Below are 20,434 nucleotides of genomic sequence, written 5' to 3' on the forward strand. Positions count from 1 at the left end.
AGCAATCTATTTGTTTATCCTATCCCTTTTCACTCTCTCTGGGCTAGATTCCAATACCACCTCCCCAACCACACCTAATCATCAGCATAAATTCCAGTTCAGACAAAGAATCACCAAATTTAAAATGTTAACAGTTTCTTCCCTACAGATGCTGCCAGACTTTCTGTGTCTCCTTAGCACACTGTTTTTATGAGAAAAGAAAGAAGCATCGATTGAGATGCTCCAGAGCTTGGGTGGAGCATCATGGGTTCTAATCTTTGGAAATGACTTTCAGGCCACAATGTTATCAAGGAGAATCCAGGAGAAAACAAACTGGGGATTTGAATGCCCTGCTAATTTGTAATTGCACTTTAATAATCTGTTGCAAACACCTGGCTGTTGGCTGACCAAATTGACTGCCCGATTGGTGGGCAGGAACCCAAGTTGGCTTTGCAATTGCAGTGGGAATGCAGGTATGGTCAGAACAGAAAACTTCAGCCCACAATCAAGCCTGTCTTTTGCAAAAGGATCAACCCACCCTGTGGCCCCTGACCAATATGGGTTGAAATAAGTTTGCTGCAGAAATTGCATACATTCATACATACAAATGGCTTAAAATTAGGAAGTGCAACTGAGGTGGAAGAACCAGCACAGAAATTACAGTGAGGAGGGTAAAAGTTAAGTAGACAGAAAAATGTTGACTAAATTTAGTACAAATGTAAAGCACAACACAAAGATGGGCGGCACGGTGGCACAATGGTTAGCACTGCTGCCTCACAGCACCAGAGACCCGGGTTCAATTCCTGCCTCAGGCGACTGACTGTGTGGAGTTTGCACGTTCTCCCAGTGTCTGCGTGGGTTTCCTCCGGGTGCTCCGGTTTCCTCCCACAGCACACAAAGATGTGCAGGTTAGGTGAATTGACCATGCTAAATTGCCCCTAGTGTTAGGTAAGGGGTAAATGTAGGGGTATGGGTGGGTTGCGCTTCGGCGGGGCGGTGTGGACTTGTTGGGCCGAAGGGTCTGTTTCCACACTGTAAGTAATCTAATCTGAAAAAAAAGATGTAAATGTATTCTTCACGAATAATCATAAAAGAAACTGGAGCGTGTGGGATCATGCAAAATGTCCAACCAATGAGAAGTCCTAAAGTTTATTTTTATATTTTTGAGTCCTGGTTGGAGTATGCTGCAAGGAAGTTTCTGTGCATGAATCTTCAGTTAAAATTTCCACTGAGATCAATAATTTTAAAAATAAGATTCCAATTTTTCGTTACTGACCGGAAGAATAGTAGTAAGATTTCACATTATAAAGCAATTACCATAACAATTGGTTAAAAAAACACTACCAACTTAAGACTGAAGGTGGAATTTTCCCAGTCTTGAAATGACATTGGTAAAGGAAAGGAAGTTGGCAAAATATGGTGAAAATGAAGAGATTTGTAATGTTGAGAAAATAAAATTTTCCCATAAAGGTTTCAACAGCTCACTAGTAAGCAGCAAGAGCTCTTTTTGATTACTTCAGAGCCAGTCAGACCTCACCGTCTGGTTTTATTGGACTTTTAATACTTACGCTTATTTACATGCTCAAGCGTCACTGTTTTGCCTTGCATTTTTGCATAGTTAGAAGACAGTGCAGCCTGTTTTGCTTGCCAAATGAATAATGAAGGAAGTGGACATATGTCGCACCATGCTAACTCATGGTCAAACCTACAGCATGTGCTGGCAACTTACAAAGCAAATATATATTAGGCTTCAACGAAATAGCCATATCTGAAAATCTAAGGAGTGTAGCCAGGTAAAGAGGGACTATGGAGAATCATCAAGGGCTTCATCCAATGTCAGTCCATGGTTTGGCCATAATCTGTCCTACAAGTCTAGAGCATCCAGCCCAGGGATTACAAATACGTCAATCGAGGAGCTGCACAGAAATTGATCAAGAAAGGTTAGGAGAGGTGACCCAAGTGAGTGAATAGAAAGGGCAAAACGCAGGTAGGGCAAGTAATTTTGCATTTGGGTAATTCTGTTGACAGAACCATCAAGGGAAGATACTGCATGCAATTGTGAAAATTGTAGATCATGAGCTTTGATGGGAGATGGGTGGAGTAGTAGAGCTAGAATGAGTGCGAAGTAGCAGAAAACAATTACCTTTGTGGGATGCAGAAGGTCTTTAGCCTTCTTACAACATCATTGCATGTTTTTCTGGACCATGAACACCACACTGATATAGATGGCTACTTCAAACCAGGCAGGCAGCATCTGGTCGCCCCTGGCAGTCCAAGGAAAGAGGATTGCCCTCTTTCGCATCATGCCATCCCCCAGGACCTCCGGGTCCCTTTTTGCAGAGCACCAACTTGCCTCTCACATTCATGTAATTTGGAATTGCAAAGCATCACACCAAGAATGGCAGTTCTTCACATGCAGTGTTTGAAATGTGGAGCAACTGGGGTTTAAGCATGGTTGCCACAGCATGAATGCCTGTCCCCAGTAAGCACTGCTGAGTGCAAATACTGTATAAGAACAGCGCTGCATAATTAACATGAAGTATAGTGCAGAATTAGTCATAGAGACAGACAGCACAGAAACAGACCCTTCGGTCCAACTCGTCAATGCCAACGAGATACTTTCAATTTCTAGTCCCATTTGCCAGCATTTGGCCTATAACCATCTGAACACTTCCTATTCATATGCCCATCCAGATACCTTTTAAAATGTTCTAATTATACCAGTCTCCTCCACTTCCTCTGGCAACTTATTCCATACACGTATCATCCTCTACATGGAAAAGTTGCCATTTAGGTCCCTTTCATTGCATAAGGAAAGTTGCCAAGGCTATGGACAAAATCCTTCCTCTCAAAAATTACATTTAGTAAAAATATGGGAAAATTGTTATGGACCAGGCCAGACCCCCTCAAAACATTTCAAGGTAACCCAGACCCTAACTTTTCCAGTTGTGTTAAGTGAATATTCCAGGAGTGTTGCAGCTGGCCCAACCACTCAGTTTTAAACAAAACAGAATTTAGTTACACACGAACAAAAGAAAACTGAATTTAGAATAACATAACTATTTGAAATCCCAACCATCAGGAAAACGCAACTTAATGATGCAGTTCTAAATACTTGCAACATACCCATAAAAACCCACTTGGCAAAAAAAAAGGTAAATCAAAGACATGTTCTTGCAGGAGAGATGTAGAGAGAGGGGTGGCATGGAACTGCTTCTTTGGGTCCCCAGCAGCTTCTCTGGGTTCCCAGCTAAAACTTGACCAGCAGCTGCAAGACAAAACAGCTTGCTAACACCAAATCCTGAATAGAGAGAACTGGTCACTCCCGTTTCATTGTACAAGTGTTTTAAAAGAAAGACTTAAAAGCTTTCACAAGTAGATATTTCCAGTCATAACAAAACCTTCGCCTTTATGACCCCCCTTTTGAAAAAAACACCAAGGGCAACATAACCTTGTTAAAGGAGAGCATTGTCACAAAATTCAGAGAGACTTTTCCCCTTTAATACTCATCGCCCACACAATACTTCATGGAACTATCCGCAGGTTTTGCCAACTTCCCACAGGTTTCTCTACCAGCTTTTTGCCAAATTCTAACTTTGAGCAAGTCTGCAGATGTCTTCCTCAGTTTTTGGAGACTTAAATCCACCACCAGTAAAGCCTGCTAGATAATTCTTTTCTCCAGCCATGTCAAGTCAAATCTTCCAGGATCTTTTGGTAGCTACAAGATGCATCTCTCATTTACAGACCGCCTTCCTGAATCCAGCTACGATAACTCTCAAAGTCAAACAGTTTTCGGTTTCTGCTGACTACACAGAAATTACTTACTGACTGTGATATTCACTGAGTTGCAGCATCTCTATAATTTGATCTCAAACTTGGATTCCTCTTCCCCATGGAAACAAGAATCTAAGTTTGGTGTAAGGTTAGTTAGCTATCATTTATCCCAACTCCCTTTTGTCTTTGAAGAAAATGCTTAGTTTGAAGCACATCTGCATATAATCCAGTACCTTCATTTTACTCTGACTTTGGGAGACTCAATCAATTCATTGAAAATTTAGACCCTGCTGCCATTGTTTTCAAGCATAATTAATTACCTTGTTTCTTTCTTCCAATAAAATAATAACAGTCCTTGATCTTTAACAATCAAAATATCTTGGTTTCTAAGGAAGGGACACTCAACCTGAATCATGAACTCTGATTTCTGTCCACCGATGTTGTCAGACTTGCTAAGCCTTTCCAGCACAAACAACAGACCAAATAGCTTCTTCCAGTGCTTTAACCTTTCTTCAATTTTTGTCAAATAGTATTACCATGATTAACACAAGAGTTCTTGAAATCAGACAGAACTGAGGATTTTATCCTGCACAACTTGAATACTTTACAGGGCCTCGATTTCCTGCGGGCAATGATATTTGCGAGCACGATTTAATGAGCGACCACATGAACATTTGGCAGTGGAATCAATGATATCCAGACTTTACCCAAGGTACTGGTCTACCAGTAAGTCAAAAAACCTTGCCTACCTGTATAAGAACACAGAATTCATAAACAACATACAGCCGTATATACTGCTCCGTGGTTTCCTCCGGGTGCTCCGGTTTCCCCTCTCAGTCCAAAAATGTGGACGTTAGGTGAATTGGCCATGCTAAATTGCCCGTAATGTTAGGTGAAGGGGTAAATGTAGAGAAATGGGTCTGGGTGGGTTGCTCTTCAGAGGGTCGGTGTGGACTTGTTGGGCCGAAGGGCCTGTTTCCACACTGTAAGTAATTTAAGCTAAGAGGAATGGGGTTAAAAAAAAAGTTAACATCTCAGAATCCAGGTACCAGAAATAACAAAACTTTACTTTCAAAGCATCAAATACCCAGAATGTTAATAATCCATTAGCAATCTCAGCAGAAGCAAACAATAAACTCAGCCTCAATAAAAGATGAAATTTGACAACATGTATTTTACACTGTATTCAAAATGCGCACCTCACCTTATTGTTGTTCCCTGAAGCCTGTCAATTTTCTTATTTAATTCTGCAATTATACTGTGAAGCTCAGTGATACGTTCTTCATAGCGCAGAGTTGCCCTTTCCTGAGTTTCTTCATGCTCCCTCATTAGATGAGACTGTTCACACTGAAAAGAAAATTAACATAGTAGAGAGAACTTGGAATAAAATGATCATTTTCTCATCTAAAAGCAGAAGATGCTAGCAACACTCACTAGGAAAGGAAGCATCTATGAAGAAAGAATTACAATTAATAGTGCAAGTCTAATCTTGCATCAGAATTGAGAAAAGATTAGAAATGCAAGTGAAAGATGGTAGTTGGAAAGGTAAGTCTACGAAAGGAGAACAAGTGAGATTAAACAAAGGGTGCCATGATACAAAATTAAAGACAGTGGTAACAGGACAAGAAATAAAAGTCTAGAAGACGTGTGAATGGCAAGCGAGCTGCTGTCAAAATGCAGAGTATAGGAAATGAGAGACAAATGTGAGAAAGATTAACTTGAGAAAGCAAAAAAAAATCAAAATCAGGAGGTATGCTTAGGAGAGAGATAATGATATAAACTTTTTGATTTCAGAAGGCTGTAAAGTGCATGGATGAAAGATGCGGAGCAGTTTCTTAAACTTGCGTTTAGTTTCTTTGGAATACAGTTGGTCAAGGACAGAAAGGAAGTGGAGAATTAAAACACATGGAACTGTAAGGCTCAGGATTATGCTTGTAGACTGAATAACTGCTTTCCAAAAAGTAACTCAGTGTGCACTGAGTCACCCCAATGAAGAAGAGACCACATCATAAACAGTGAATACAGTATATTAAACTGCTGTGTCACTTGGAAGGAATGTTTGGGATCTGAGGCAGTGAAAAGGGACGAGGCAAAATGGCTGACCTTGCATTTTCTGCACTTATATGGAGAGATGCAGAGGGAAGAAGGGAGTGTTGAGAGAATTCAAAATTTGCAGATGGCACAAAACTTGAAGAATTGTAAATTGTCAGGAGGAGTATATGGGTAAAGAGTATATAGTCTACAGGGTGTCTTAGGCAGGCACTCTCACATTTATGAAGCATCTGGATGGGTGCTTAAAATGTCAGGGCATAGGCATCATCTGAAAAATTATGATAGATATGGATAAATTGAAAGAAAGGAAGCATTTGATGAAGCTCTGGGAATCAAAAGACTTGTACTGAATATTAGTCTATAATTTGTCCTCAGAAATGGCGACAGAAGAATCATAAGAAGGGAAGTCAGAGATGGACTATGTAAAGTGGAGAGTTAAATGGAAACTGAAAAGCAACGAAGAAATTGTCGTTGAGGGCAGCATCACAACTGTACTAATCAATTTATTGAACAAAAAGGTACATGAGGGAACCTGAGTAACACTGCAACAAAGAACATACCACATAAATTGATCAAAAGAGTAATCATATGCAGGGCCTGTGTGATTTTCCAAAGGAGCTGGGTGGAATTGAAGAAGTTGTTGTTCAATGTGAAAAACAAGTTCAAATCAGGCAGAAATGGCATTGGTGGATGGAGTTTGGTTGGGCCTCAGTTCACAATTGGTTGCGGGAAAATTACAGAAATTTGATCTGATCTATTAATTATAGAATTGCTTAGCTTTATTATTATTAATGCTGTGCTCCCAATGTTAAACATGCACGCAGTCCTGTGTTCTATTGTACCTTAATGAGGTTGGTATCTAACCTGTGAGCTGTGTCGGCATTGATCCCGACACGTTTCTTTAAAATGCCTAATGAAAACAAGGTTGCTCTGCAGGATTGATGGTCATGGTAATGAAAGATATGCTGGGCCATAAGTTTGCAAGTTTTGGTTTAATATAATTTTTCTTCTGCCCACAATACCTCAAAAATCCAATTTTGAGATGCTAGATATTTTCTGAATCAATTCCATTTAACAATGTCATCCAATAAAATCATGCCTTCTGCATGAGGGACTGTTTTTCTTTTTTTGTAAGGGAGGGTCCATCTCGAGGAGATTGGATGCCTACCAGAAATCTGTACTCAAATGTCACAAAACATGGAGAAACACAGCAGCAAACTTGGTTGAATAGAAATCCCATCTCTTTAAAAACCTGGAACGAGAGCGTACCTCCCTCAGCTTATATGTGAAACCTAACACTCTGTCATATGTCCCATGTTATTTTGGTGGAAGCTGCTTGTGCTGTAATTAAAAACTCAAACTGTTATCATGGGTATGGATGCTACTGCCTGAAGGACATCACAGCATTCCATCAATTGCTCTTGAACACATAGCACAAATTTGTTTTTCTCTCAGGGTAACAATTTCCTCTTCCACCAGTCATTCCCAGTGCACTTGCTGTCAACTGTAGCTAGCCAAACTTAACACCAACAGCCCATTGCACTTGCAGTTTCCTCACTGAGCTTCAGTTGCTTGCTATTACCAATGCTGAACTCACTGGACAGGAGAGGAATGATACCAAGCAAATGCACAAGTGTGGTTAGTTTATATTTTTATGCATGTCATCACTGAAGTTATAAATTTAGATAGGAAAGCACACTTTCTGGCAGTTATTTTTGCATTGTCAGAAAGAGGATCTGGATCTGATGGCAAATATGGTACCACTGCAGTTTCCTGCCCTGGCCTCCTATTTCTTGTTCCTCTACATGTCCTTGCTGCTCAGAAGAGACACTCAAACAAGAAATATATTTTCTATGAGCTTTCAGATTTACTGATTCTAAAATCGCCCGCTATTAACACAGACAGCATTCACTCCTTCTATTGCTAATATACAGTGATAATGGTATGTACCATAAGCAAGATACCTTGACAATTTGCTGCAATGTTTCTTTGACAGCATTTTGCAAACCAACAACTTCTACTACCTATAAAAGGTCACGGACAGCTAATGTATGGAAACACCTGCAAGTTCCCCACCAAGCTGAACACCAGACCAACTTGAAACCATGTGGTCATTTTTCCTTTTGTAACACCATCAATACTGTGCCTGCATAAGAGTCACTGATGCAGTATAATAAAGCACCGCACCACTATTTCTGCAAGGACAATTCGCAATGGGCAAAAATTCTGGCCGTACCAGTGAAACTGGTTTCAAGAATGAACAAGAATAAATGTCCAGGAATCAAAGGCACCCTGAACCACGGGGAAGCCTGCAGACCCTTGTATTTATGCCATCTTTTTCTCTCTGGCAAGGCAGACTGTAATCAAAATACCTGTCTATACGTGGAGAAATATATGCTGCATTGTAATGCAAACTAAGATGTTGCTCATGTCTCCAGTCTAGAAGGAAACAGTACTTCACAAATTTAGAGTTGCTGCCCTTATCATCCATTGAAATGCCATTTCTGACTGCAGTTGTTGGAAGGTTTTAATCAGAAGATGTTTCAGCATTGACCATTGCAGAAGTTGAAGTAAACTGCTCCCTTCAAGACCCTTAACGGAAATGACTTGCGGAGAATCCTTCTTTTCTTCCTTTTTCTCCCTCCTTCACCCTTGGAATAGATCTTCTCTTTATGCTCCCAATGAAGTTAATTCAACAGGAATAACCTACCAGGCCATCTCTGGAAGTAACTTATTTCAGTACTGGTTTCCAACAGATGTTTTTAAACTGAACTTCAGGATTAACCAATCTCGAACTTTCAGTGAGGGCAAGTGTAGAAAAGTTTCAAAAACATCAATAATTTTAACCAGCAAAAGAAAATCAACACAGTTAAAAATCCTTTTTGAGATAATGCAAGTGGGGAAAGTTATTCATCCATTAAACATTGCATTGATCCATTTAAGCTCTAGACAGGGCAAGAGGTTGAAATGTGGCAGTTAATGATTCATTAAAGTCATAAACTGCCCAATAGTCATACTGCAGGCAATCGTTGGATGCACACAAACTTCTTTAACCAACAGAACATCTGACATAACTGCTATTAAAAGGGCATTTTAGAGCCATTTTTCAACACAGATATTGTCATGCTTTAAAAACTGTACTTCAGTACCCAATTCTTCCACCTTCATATTACATTTTACTAATATTATACAGATTTGCATGTTCAAAACCATTTATGAAGATTAAATCATACTCTGTTTAAACCAGATTATCTAGACAGAATTTTCTGAAATTAAAACTGACCGCATGTAATTTCATAATGATGATATAAATTTCAGCAGAGATGGCATAATCTATACCTTGCAAAACCATTTCATGAATCAAATTTTAAATTAATCATTGCAGAAAAGCTAAATATCTTGCCATTATATGCATGGTTATCCCCATAATCAGTTTTAACAAACTCAGTTGCTCTAAATAATAACCAATGTTACAGCATATAATTTTTTGTCCTTCATTTACCTGAGATTTTGCCAACTTCTTTTCTAACAAGTCCCTCTCCCGTTCTGTATGCTGCAGTCTTTTATTGAGATCCACTATGTCTGTTTTTAATGATGCTAGGGCTGCTAAATGTAGCTGGTGAAGAAAGCAAAGTAGAATTAATTAAGGATTCAAATTATGAGAGATGATTCTGCTCAAAGTGATATGTTTTTTGTAGCTGTAAATTAAGAGCTAGTTCACTAGTACAGATTCTTCCACTGCATATCATCCGATAGCTTTTCTCTCTTTGTGTAATGTCCTTGTGGACCAAACGTTTCTGATCACTTTGGGGGAAGGAGAGAAGGCAGGCCTAAGAACTACCTAGTTGGAATGGGATCCAACCCATAGTACTGGAACTACTGCACTACACTCTAACCATCTGGTCAAATAACTAGCTCCTTGAATATTGTTGTGGTGCTTAAAACATTGGTTCAATAAATTGTATTTTGACTACAGGGAGACAGGTATTTGGCTTCAGGGTTAATACCAAATCGGAGCCAGGCAATATCACGGATGACTATTATGCTTATCGACAAAAGATAGTGAATATTTATTATATTGGTAGGTCTTGTCCAGAATACCTCAAATATTTTAATTGGGTAAAACTAGATAAAGCGAAACAAATAAAAAAAGGTTTTGCTTAAAGTTCAAAATATGCATTTGGTCTCTAAACAAATTACCAAAAGATAAAAATTACTTTAGCACCTGATAACTGGAGAGAGCAGTGGAGGCTAGGTCACTAAGTACATGCAAAATTGAGTTGGCCAGATTTTTGATCAACAAGAGAAACAAAAAGATTTGGGAGGGCCAGACAGGAAAATAGTCAGTCATAACCTTATTTTAAAAAGGTGCATGATTGAGAAGCCAAATGGCCTTCACCTGCTTCCATTCCATACTTTCTAATGTTTAAAAACTGAATACAATAATGAGCAGAATTTTGAACTGGCAAACTGCACCATATGATGTTTTTAAAACCAGCTTAATGAGATCATTCCGACTTTTTTTTTGTTTTCCAAGAACATGAACAAAGCTTCAACATTGCAAGCAGCTCATGACACTCCCTTTCCAGAGAAAACTTTTGAACTGTTAATTTTTTCCTAACCTTCAGCAAACTATTTTAAATTAAAAATTAACTGATTTAAACATTAAACATAGAATTGCGTATTCTCTGTACTATATTTGCTCTCAGGATGCAAACCACATTCATTGCTCAACACCAACTGGCCGAAGAAACTGGGGTGGACAATTTTCAACCTGCTGCAGGCCTTGCTCTGATAGAATTATGTCCATAGGAATTCCAGAATTTTAATACAACAAACAGTAAGTTCCTATTTTAAGTTGTTCCAATTTAATGTCAGTTTATAGGGGCAACATTCATGCTTAGCGTTGAGTGTTCCATTTAAATTACATTTGGAACTGGTGTTGAGTTTCATGACCCAAATCAGCACCATTTTTTTCAGTGGTCTCTCTTATTCACAGACCTAACCCTTCCATCTCACTAACCCTCCCAGTTGTTTCCAGCATTCTCTCTCATTGACATTTTCATTGACTGAAGGAGGAAACAACAAGCAGTTTAAAAAAAAAAGGGGAACAGAAGGTACGGTGAGCAGGTTAGAAATGATGGGAGGGTCAGATGTAGGAAAGGTTAGCAGGCATGAGCAAGGTCAGTGAGTGTGGTCAGGGAACGGGATATATAGTCATCGTATATAGCCGACTGGAAGACCCAGATAATCTTCTATGGATGAGGGTTCAAATCCCACCATGGCAGATGGTGGCATTTGAATTCAATGAAAAACAATTCTGGAATCAAGAGACTAATGATGACCATTGCCAGTTGTCAGAAAAACCCATCTGGTTCACTAATGTCCTTTTGGGAACAAAACTTCATCCTTTCCTGGTCTGGCCTACACGTGATTCCAGACCCACAGCAATGTGGTCGACTCACAACTGCTCTCTGGGCAACTAGGGATGGGCCATAAATGCTAGCCTGGACAGTAATGCCCAAATCCTGTGAATGAATAAACAAACAGCAGTCCGACCAAAGAGCTCAGGAACTGGGAGAGGCAATAAGCTAGATGATTGGGGTACAACAAAGACATACAAAAAAAAGAGAGGCACCAGAAGCATATACAAATTGTCAGAATATTTCTTTTAAACTTTCAGTTTTATTGCAAAAGCTTGTTTATCTACAAATATAGGAATTTAGTAAAGTTTTACATTTTATTAGACATGGTTTTTTTCATCTGATGAGAAAGCTCATATGGATCCTAACAAAAGCTAGTTGCTATTAATTACACTAGCTGCAATAGGAAATTCTTATTCACTTCACATTTCATTTAAAGTTGCATTTTTCAGGAACTACAATGTTAAACAAGGACTTGCAAAACTGTACTTGGAAGAAAAATATATGCACAAAAAGTAAAATCACGAAGATACGAAAAACAGAAACAAAAAACAAATTGCTGGAAGTACTCATCAGGTCTGTAAGCACCTGTGGAGAGACATGAGAACATGCCAGATCTATGCCCTTTCAATAGAATTGCTAACCTTGGTTTTTCCCTCCTCAGATACTGCCTGTAGTGCTATTTCCAGTCATCAACAGGTTACTGTAGGTAGTACCAAACGTCAACATTGCTGAAAGATCTATGCTGTAAAAGCTTTTAATCTTGCATCCACACAAATACAAGAATACCAAATTTCAAACAAACGATGTCTATATTATGAGAAATGATCATAATTGGTCATTTTGTTGTCATTGAGAATGCATGAGGTAACAGTTATCACCCCAGGCTTTTAAATGCAAAATATTGATGCTGCTTTCATACCATAAAGCACCAACTACACAAATAGTTGGTGTAGCATGTGAATTTCATAACTGGAGAAAGTTCACATATGCAAGTTATATAACACATGAAAGAACATGTTTCAGCTATTCGTATCAGGCTGAAAGTGACTGCAATCAATCAGCCTGTGCCTACATAATAGGGTTCAATAGGGGTTGCAGCAAGGGCTGCTGCACTTCTTATACCCCACTCGGCCACTGTTGATTAGCCCCCACTTTAACTCTTTTCCTTCTTATCCAGTCCTGAATATTTCTACATATCCAGAGTTCTTTGAGCTTGCTACTCCTACGCTTCATCCTAAAAGGAACATGTTAGGTCAGAAATATATATCTTATTTGAACATGGATGATTTACATGACAAACAGCAGAACAAACAATTTTATACACACATAAAAATGATACCACAACTGAAGCACTGGACTAAAGTTTTCAAAAGTTCTTGCAACTGAACTACTGGCAGAGGGATGGGGGTCCACAGACATTCTCATCTGAAATGATAGCAGATGCCAACGCAAGCATAAAAACCCAATTTACTGGCAAGCATCTTCAGCCTGAAGCAGAAAGCTGATCTTGGTTTCCATGAGCTCACTTTCTCCTTTTCTGTGTGTGTTTCCTTTGGGAGCTCTGGCTTCTTCACACAGTCCAAAGGTGTGTAGGTTAGGTGGATTGGCCATGCTAAATTACCCACAGTGTCCAGGGATGTGCAAGCTAGGTGGGTTAGCCATGGGAAATGCAGGGGTTACAGAGATAGAGCATTGGGATGAGTCTGGGTGGGATGCTGCTTGAGGGGTCAGTGTGGGCTCGATGGGCTGAATAGTCTGCTCCCACAATGTAGGGATTCTATGATGTTGGAGATGGGCAGTGCTCACCGTTGTGCAGCACAAGCATTGCTTTGCTATTATCAGCCCAAAGTTGACTATTGTTTGGACTTGCAGATTACAGAAACAAATAGCTTCATTGTTTGACAAACTGCAAACAAGTCTATGCAATAATTTTTGAGTTTCTGCACTTGTGATCTTATGATGGGGAAGACCATTTAAGAGACAGCTGAAGCAAGAATAAGACTGAAACATTGCAAGTCTGGAACCAAGGTTCCCTTGCAAAATGTAAACTGTGTGCCAGTCAGCAAGTTATTGGAAAGCAAGTCCCACTTTATAGTATTAAGCTTTGATAGTAAATTTGGATGTTCACTGAAAGAATTAGGTCTTATTTCTGTTTTCTGTGAATGTGCCATATATCAGAAGTTTTCCATATTGTCAGGTGGGTACCAGTGTTTTAGCTATATTGGGACAGTTTGGCTTGAGGAGCAGCTATTTCTGGAGCACAGGAGATCTTCAATGCCAGAGGCCAACAGAACCTGCAACCTTTTCTGTATCTATTGTGGTCAGCCATTTCTTGACTTAATGGGAGTGAATCAAATTAGCTGAAGAAAAACTTATCATATTCTGTGGCCAGTTTCTCGCTTCCTGACTCCCCAAAATATATGTATCACCCACTAGACATAAGTCAGGAACTTGATGGAAGATCACTGCCTGAAAACAATTGCAAAATACGAAAATTTTCATCCAGGGTAAAATAGCCCATTTGAATGGCACCATAGCAATCACTCCTTTCACCACAAGTATAGTGGTTACATGTGTACATTCACAAAATGTACTGAAGAAACTCACCAAGGTTGATTAGATTACTTACAGTGTGGAAACAGGCCCTTCGGCCCAACAAGTCCACACCGACCCACAACCCACCCATACCCCTACATTTACCCCTTTTTACCTAACACTACAGGCAATTTAGCATGGCCAATTCACCTGACCTGCACATCTTTGGACTGTGGGAGGAAACCGGAGTACCCGGAGGAAACCCACACAGACACGGGGAGAATGTGCAAACTCCACACAGTCAGTCGCCTGAGGTGGGAATTGAACCCGGGTCTCTGGTGCTGTGAGGCAGCAGTGCTAACCACTGTGCCACCGTGCCGCCCACAATGTTGCTTCAACATCACCTTCCAATACAAAGGTCACTACCACTCAGAGGAACAACATGTTCCCATGTCACCAAGTCAAATGCAGTAGCTCACTATCACTTAAGAGAAACTAGGATAGGGAACACTCATACCATAAACAAATTAAGAAATACACAGAAAAAACTCACCAATGTTTCTTCATTAAGCAAAATATAGTATACCTTTATGTCTGCTTGTAATTTTTATTTTTTCAAGCTGAGAATACAAGCAAGAGGAGATACAAGATGCACCAAATGGAAGAAGATATTTGGCATTGAGTGGGAGAATGAATTTTTGCTCCATTTTGGTCCTGCACTTGGCTAGGGTTATAAAGATTTAGCAGCACTATTATGGTCCTGCAGCTTGATAATATAGTGGGGTTGATGGCAGTTTGGAGTCACTGGAAGAACTCTTTGATCTGGCATCAATGTGGAGGGAGAACCTCAGAGTTAGCAGATGTATGAAAAGTGAACTGAAGATGTGAACACATTTCTCACCTCAAATTAATTGCTCATGACAGTCAGAAGACAGTTGGAGACAGGGATGGGCTAATGATATTGATTACTGTGGAGATAGGGGTTTGGGGCGACTAAGAAAAGGGTCTCCACATCGAGCACAATTTAATTTTAATAACCTTGGAATTCTACAAATTTCACATCATAGAAACCTTACAGTGTGGAAGCAGGCCATTTGGTCCATCAAGTCCACACAGACCTCTTCCTACCCTATCCCTATAACCTGTGATCCCCATGGCCAATCCACTTAACCTACACATTTATTGTGATAACCTACTGGATGTATGACATGACCTTTTGCACATGAAAATTATATTTACAACTAACATGACAGATGGGAATGAGTAACAGCATTCAACTCATTTGTCACTACTTTGACAAATGACAAATTAAATGAAGATATACTGCCTCTCTATTGCTGAAGCTCTGATGATTCAATGCCTTAACTGGGATAATGAGGTTCACTTCAAAATTAACAACTCATTTTTAAAACAAAAACTGAAGAAAAATGAGAGTGTAGTGTGCCCTTTGATGTTTACAGATACAGAGCAAAACTATGGTAGATGCATGCAGTTTTTCATGCATCTAATTCACATTTTCACATATTTAAAATATGCATCCTCTTTAAAACAACATAAATTTGATCTTAAAGATTTTTAAATTTAGTCCTCTAATGTAACTTCAAAGAAGTTGAAAACAGGAAAATTTGCTAGAATATTCTATGAACATAGCTGACTGAACAATACCTTGCATCCTGGATCATCAGGCACCTTATATTTCCTGAAAGTCCACAACGCAAGCTCACATCAGAATCACCATTTGAGGTAAAAGATCAGGCCTAGCCAAGAATTTTCAAATAAACTGAAGCTGTCAAATGAAACCTTTTAAACAAAGCAGAAATATAACTAAGAAGTAATCCAGTTGGTAAATTTTGTTTCGTGAAAGATGCAATGCTGTCTCTATTTTTTAACAAAAGTCATCACTGCAATGGTTCAAGACGACAGCTGACTGCCTTATCAAGAGTAGTTAGGGATAGCAAATAAATGCTGGCCTGGCCAGTGAGGCCTATAGTCTGTCAATTTTTTTAAAAAAGCAGCAAAGGAAGCAGCTACTGAAAATTATCTTGAGAAAGCATTAAGCATTTTTTGGGAATTTGCTGCCTGACTGAGCTTGACATGGTATTATCATACATATATAGACACCTTTACAGTATTGTGTACTACACAAGCCCTGACAAGGAAGTGTTGACACTTTTCACATTGAAATATCTGCTGTGGGATCACCTACACAGGAGGCAAGTATACTTATCTAGTGTCATCGTCCTGCATCAAATAATATTTTAATAAACATGCCTGATATTTTACTATTACAGAAAACTCCTTTCGCTACACACTTTAAAAGAGCATTAAAATAAAAAACTATGGAGAAAATGTATAATTTCTCCACAATAGTTTAAATATAAAATCTACACTTCAAATTTAACTCAGGCCAAATGGAGCAATGCTCAATTTCTCCAAATGCAGTTCAGTGCAGATTTGAATTGAGATTGAGATTTCTAGAAATATAACTGCATTTGTCAAGGGAAAACAGTCAACAAACAGAAAATGTCATCCATTAATGGATTAAAAAATTATTTCCAAAGGTCATCAATCTGCACTTGTGCCGCAGTATCACTCTCCTGACAGATAAACATCCTGTTGCTCTAAGGATCACAGAAAAATATTACTACAATGCATCTTCAAACAATATTAAATATCAATACACTTACTTCAGTTTACAACTTGTTATTTTCAATCTTTTGCCTACTCTGGGGGTAACTCATTCTTAAATGGATCTCAAACGAAATAACCCTGACAGTGACTTAAAGCTCAATGCAGCTATTGACTTGTACGCCTCTGCTCCTGCTCAAAAATGGAGTGCTGACTTTGCTAACAGTCACAGGTGCTTCTTAATCACAAGTCTTTCTTTCACTCTGCTTTTCTTTTCCCAAGGGCCAGACTTCTAGTCTGAATAACACAAGCACAGCTGCAGCCTTCCTTGCAAAGATAAACACAACAGTATTTGTTTAACCAGGAACTGGAATGCAGGACCTAAGATGAAACCATGCTCTTTCAAGTAGCATTAGGTGGAACTAAAAGATTTGTTCCATTTTTTTAAGACACGTCACGAGTCAGGTCACTAAAAGCCATCTGATGTTGCTATAGAATTGGAAGCAGTTTTCATTTGCTTAGCGTTTTATTCTGAAGTGTGAGATAATTAATCCAACCCAAAATGTCTATTAATCTAGACATTCCAATTAGTTCATAACAGTACAATGCTGCAACATTCATCATTCAAATAGAAGGGACTTTTAATATTAATGTTCTGTTCCACTTGGGTGTTAATATTTTCTTCCATTCCGAAAAGGAAGACTCAACGTATCTCACTGGTATTGTATTTTTATCATCTGTTTAGAATAAGCTGATGCTAGAATACAAAAGCCTAGAGTATGCCCATCACAATTAATCATAATGAAAAAGTTTTAGTTATTACTGCCAATTTTCTCCCCTAAGCGAAGATATGATATACATACAACCTGTTCCAGCATCTTATCACTGTAAACACTTAAGGCAAAAGTGAGGTCTGCAGATGCTGGAAACCAGAGTTTAGATCAGAGTGGTGCTGGAAAAGCATAGAGAGAAAGTGAGGGCTGCAGATGCTCGATTCTCCTGTTCCTTGGATGCTGCCTGACCTGCTGCGCTTTGCCAGCAACACATTTTCAGCTCTGGAAAAGCATAGGTCAGGAAAAGCATTGGTCAGGCAGCATCCGAGGAGCAGGAAAATCGACGTTTCGGACAAAAGCCCTTCATCAGGAATAGACGTAGGGAGCCTCCAGATTGGAGAGATAAATGTGCATTTATCTCTCCAATCTGGAGGCTCCCTACCTCTATTCCTGATGAAAGGCTTTTGCCCAAAACGTTGATTTTCCTGCTCTTCAGATGCTGCCTGACCTGCTGTGCTTTTCCAGCACCACTCTGATCTAAACACTTAAGTTTGAGCTAAACCAAATTAGACCTCTAATTTTGTTACAAACTGATAGTAATGAGTTCAATCCCTATTGGGAAAGACTGCTCAAATCATGTTATAAAGTAGAGCTTAGCTTAATTGCTGCCAGTTTCAAGATTACTATTGAAATGCGATTCATAGTAGCAGAGACATACATTGATTATACTAGTTTTAATTACAGTCTATGCCAAGATAACCGATACCAGCTCAAATTCGTGTGGGCACTATATTTTTTCCCACTTATTTCTTTTCTTCCTCAATTATAGCTCCATACAGATTATGGAATACAGAAAGATCACAGACCTGAAACAGTATCTGTTCTCTTTCCATAAATGCCAGACCTGCTGGTATTTGGAGTTTCTATTTGTTCAATATTTCAGTTGCTGGAGTATTTGTTTATAATAGTTTGTATTTAAAGTGACAATCTCAGAATTGTTATGGTAAGGAGGTCATTCAGCACAACAGTTCTATTATCAAGTTCCAAACTCCTATCTCCTTACGCTCCCCACCCCCCCACCCACCCCCAATATTCCTTCATACCACTTCCATCCAAATAACTATCCAATGCCTCAACTGAAGCTGCCTCCACCACCTTTCCGTACACTAGCTACTCCCTATGTGAAAAAGCATTTTCTCTTATCACCCTTTTTTCATCAGCTAATCAGTTTAAACCTATACACTCTAATTTTTGTTTTACAAGCAGGTAGATAAAACGAAACCCATCGATACTGCAAATTCTCTGCAATATTCTGTGCTGTGCAATTTTCCTCACATCAAAAAATATTTACTGAGGGAGTTGAAACCAAATAAGACAGACCAAACAAGACCACTTTTAAATTACTTCACAGCTTCTAAGTTGGCTGAATATCTTCCATTACAAACACCAAAACCATTAGAATGGAGTCTGTCTTTGATGGTTACATGTAGGTAAGATACCAACTTAGATAAATATGCATGACCTATCTCCTGAATCATTCGCATTTGAGCTATAGGGAGAGGCTGAATAGGCTGAGGCAGTTTTCCCTGGAGCATTGAAGGATGAGGGGTGAACATACAGAGGTTATAAAATCGTGAGGGGCATAGATAGGGTAAATAGACAAGGTTTTTTTCCCCCTGGGGTGGGAGAGTCCAGAACTCGAGGGCATAGGTTTAGGGTAAAAATTTAAAAAGGGAAGTAAGGGGCAATATTTTCATGCAGAGGAATGAACTGCCAGATGAAGCAGTGCAGGCATTTAAAAGGCATCTGAATCGGTATATGAATAGGAAGGATTGAGAAGAATATGGGCCAAGTGCTAGCAAATGGGACTAGATTAATTTAAGATATCTGGTTGGCATGGACGAGTTAGACAGAATGGTCTGCTTCCATGCTGGACATCTCAGCTGTGTATTCAGCTTGGTATGCACCATTGAGACTTTGGAGAATGGATCCAGTTTGACAAGAAAATTTAAATCTGTCATAATCTAAACTGGCACGGTGGCTCAGTGGTTAGCACTGCAGCACCAGGGACCCAGGTTCAATTCCAGCCTCGGCAACTGTCTGTGTGGAGTTTATACATTCTCTGCGTGGGTTTCCTCCGGGTGCTCCAGTTTCCTCGGACAGTCCAAAGATGTGCAGGTCAAGTAAATTGGCTGTGCCAAATTGCCCGTGCCAAATTGCCCATAATGTTTGGTGCATTAGTCAGAGGGAAATATGTCTGGGTGGGTTACTCTTCGGAGGGTCGGCATGGACTGGTTGGACCAAAGGGCTTGTTTTCATACTGTAGGATATCTAATCTAATCTAATCCATTTTAATCAATGGACTTGAAAATCAATTTAATATGATCACATTCAGGGAACAGGCCAGTTTTGCTTTTGTATACAAGATGAGAGCATTTATCGTCCATCTTTAATTGCCCTGAATGAGCTGCTTTCTTCAACCTCTGCGGTCCTCGGGCTGAAGAGACATTTACAGGATTTTCACCCAATGACAGTGAAGGAACACAATATAGCTCGAAGGCAGAATGGTTTCTAACTTGAAGGGGAACTTGCAAGTACTGGTGTTCTCATGTAGCTGCTGCCCTTCTGTATCATCATGGTCACAGAATCCTAGAATCTCTACAATGCAGAGAGAGGCCATTCAACCTCAAGTCTACACCAACGCTCTGAACAGCATCCCACAGAGACCCAATCCAGCACCCAATTCCCGTAAGCGTAATTTTATATATCCTCATAATCCATCTAGCTGGATTTTAGGGGACAATTTAGCATGGCCAATCTACCTAATCTGCACATCTTTGCCAGGTGCTCCAGTTTCCTCCCGCAGTCCAAAAACCCAAGCAGGCATGGGGAGAACACGCCAACTCCAAACAATCACTCAAGTCTGTTTTTGTGTCATCTCAAACTTGGCATCAATGCATTCACTTCCTACATCCAAGTAGTAAATTTTTTTATAAGTAATTGTAGCCCCAGCATTCATCGCTGTGGCAGTCCACTAGTTCCAGACTGCTTTCCTGAAAATGCCTCCTTTATAGAGTCATAGTGATGTACAGACTCTTTGGTCCAACTCTCCCATGCCGATCAGATATTCTAAAACTGCTCTTATCCAATTTTCCAGCATTTAGCCCACATCCCCCTCAACCCTTTCTATTCATATTGGTATGGACTAGGCCAGACCCCCTCAAAACATTTCAAGTCAGCTCAGACCCTAACTTTTCAAGTTGTTTT

General features: G+C 39.5%; 1 protein-coding gene across 4 annotated transcripts in view; it reads right to left on the bottom strand.

Moving 5' to 3' along the window:
• mcc (MCC regulator of WNT signaling pathway) overlaps positions 1-20,434 on the bottom strand; it is a 196,356-nt gene that overhangs the window by 99,759 nt on the left and 76,163 nt on the right. For 3 of the 4 annotated variants that reach the window (XM_043710801.2, XM_087998632.1, XM_043710820.2), the window contains 2 exons: positions 9,308-9,421; positions 4,958-5,100 (listed from right to left, as the gene is read on the bottom strand). In XM_043710801.2, coding sequence (XP_043566736.1) covers positions 4,958-5,100; positions 9,308-9,421 — 257 coding nt within the window. The remainder of the gene's footprint in view (positions 1-4,957; positions 5,101-9,307; positions 9,422-20,434) is intronic. The other variant, XM_043710810.2, reaches the window with a different exon arrangement.

Source organism: Chiloscyllium plagiosum, unplaced genomic scaffold (assembly GCF_037043375.1).
Source record: "Chiloscyllium plagiosum isolate Xiang-an unplaced genomic scaffold, Cpla_swu_hap1 HiC_scaffold_2, whole genome shotgun sequence".
Lineage (NCBI taxonomy): Eukaryota > Metazoa > Chordata > Chondrichthyes > Orectolobiformes > Hemiscylliidae > Chiloscyllium > Chiloscyllium plagiosum.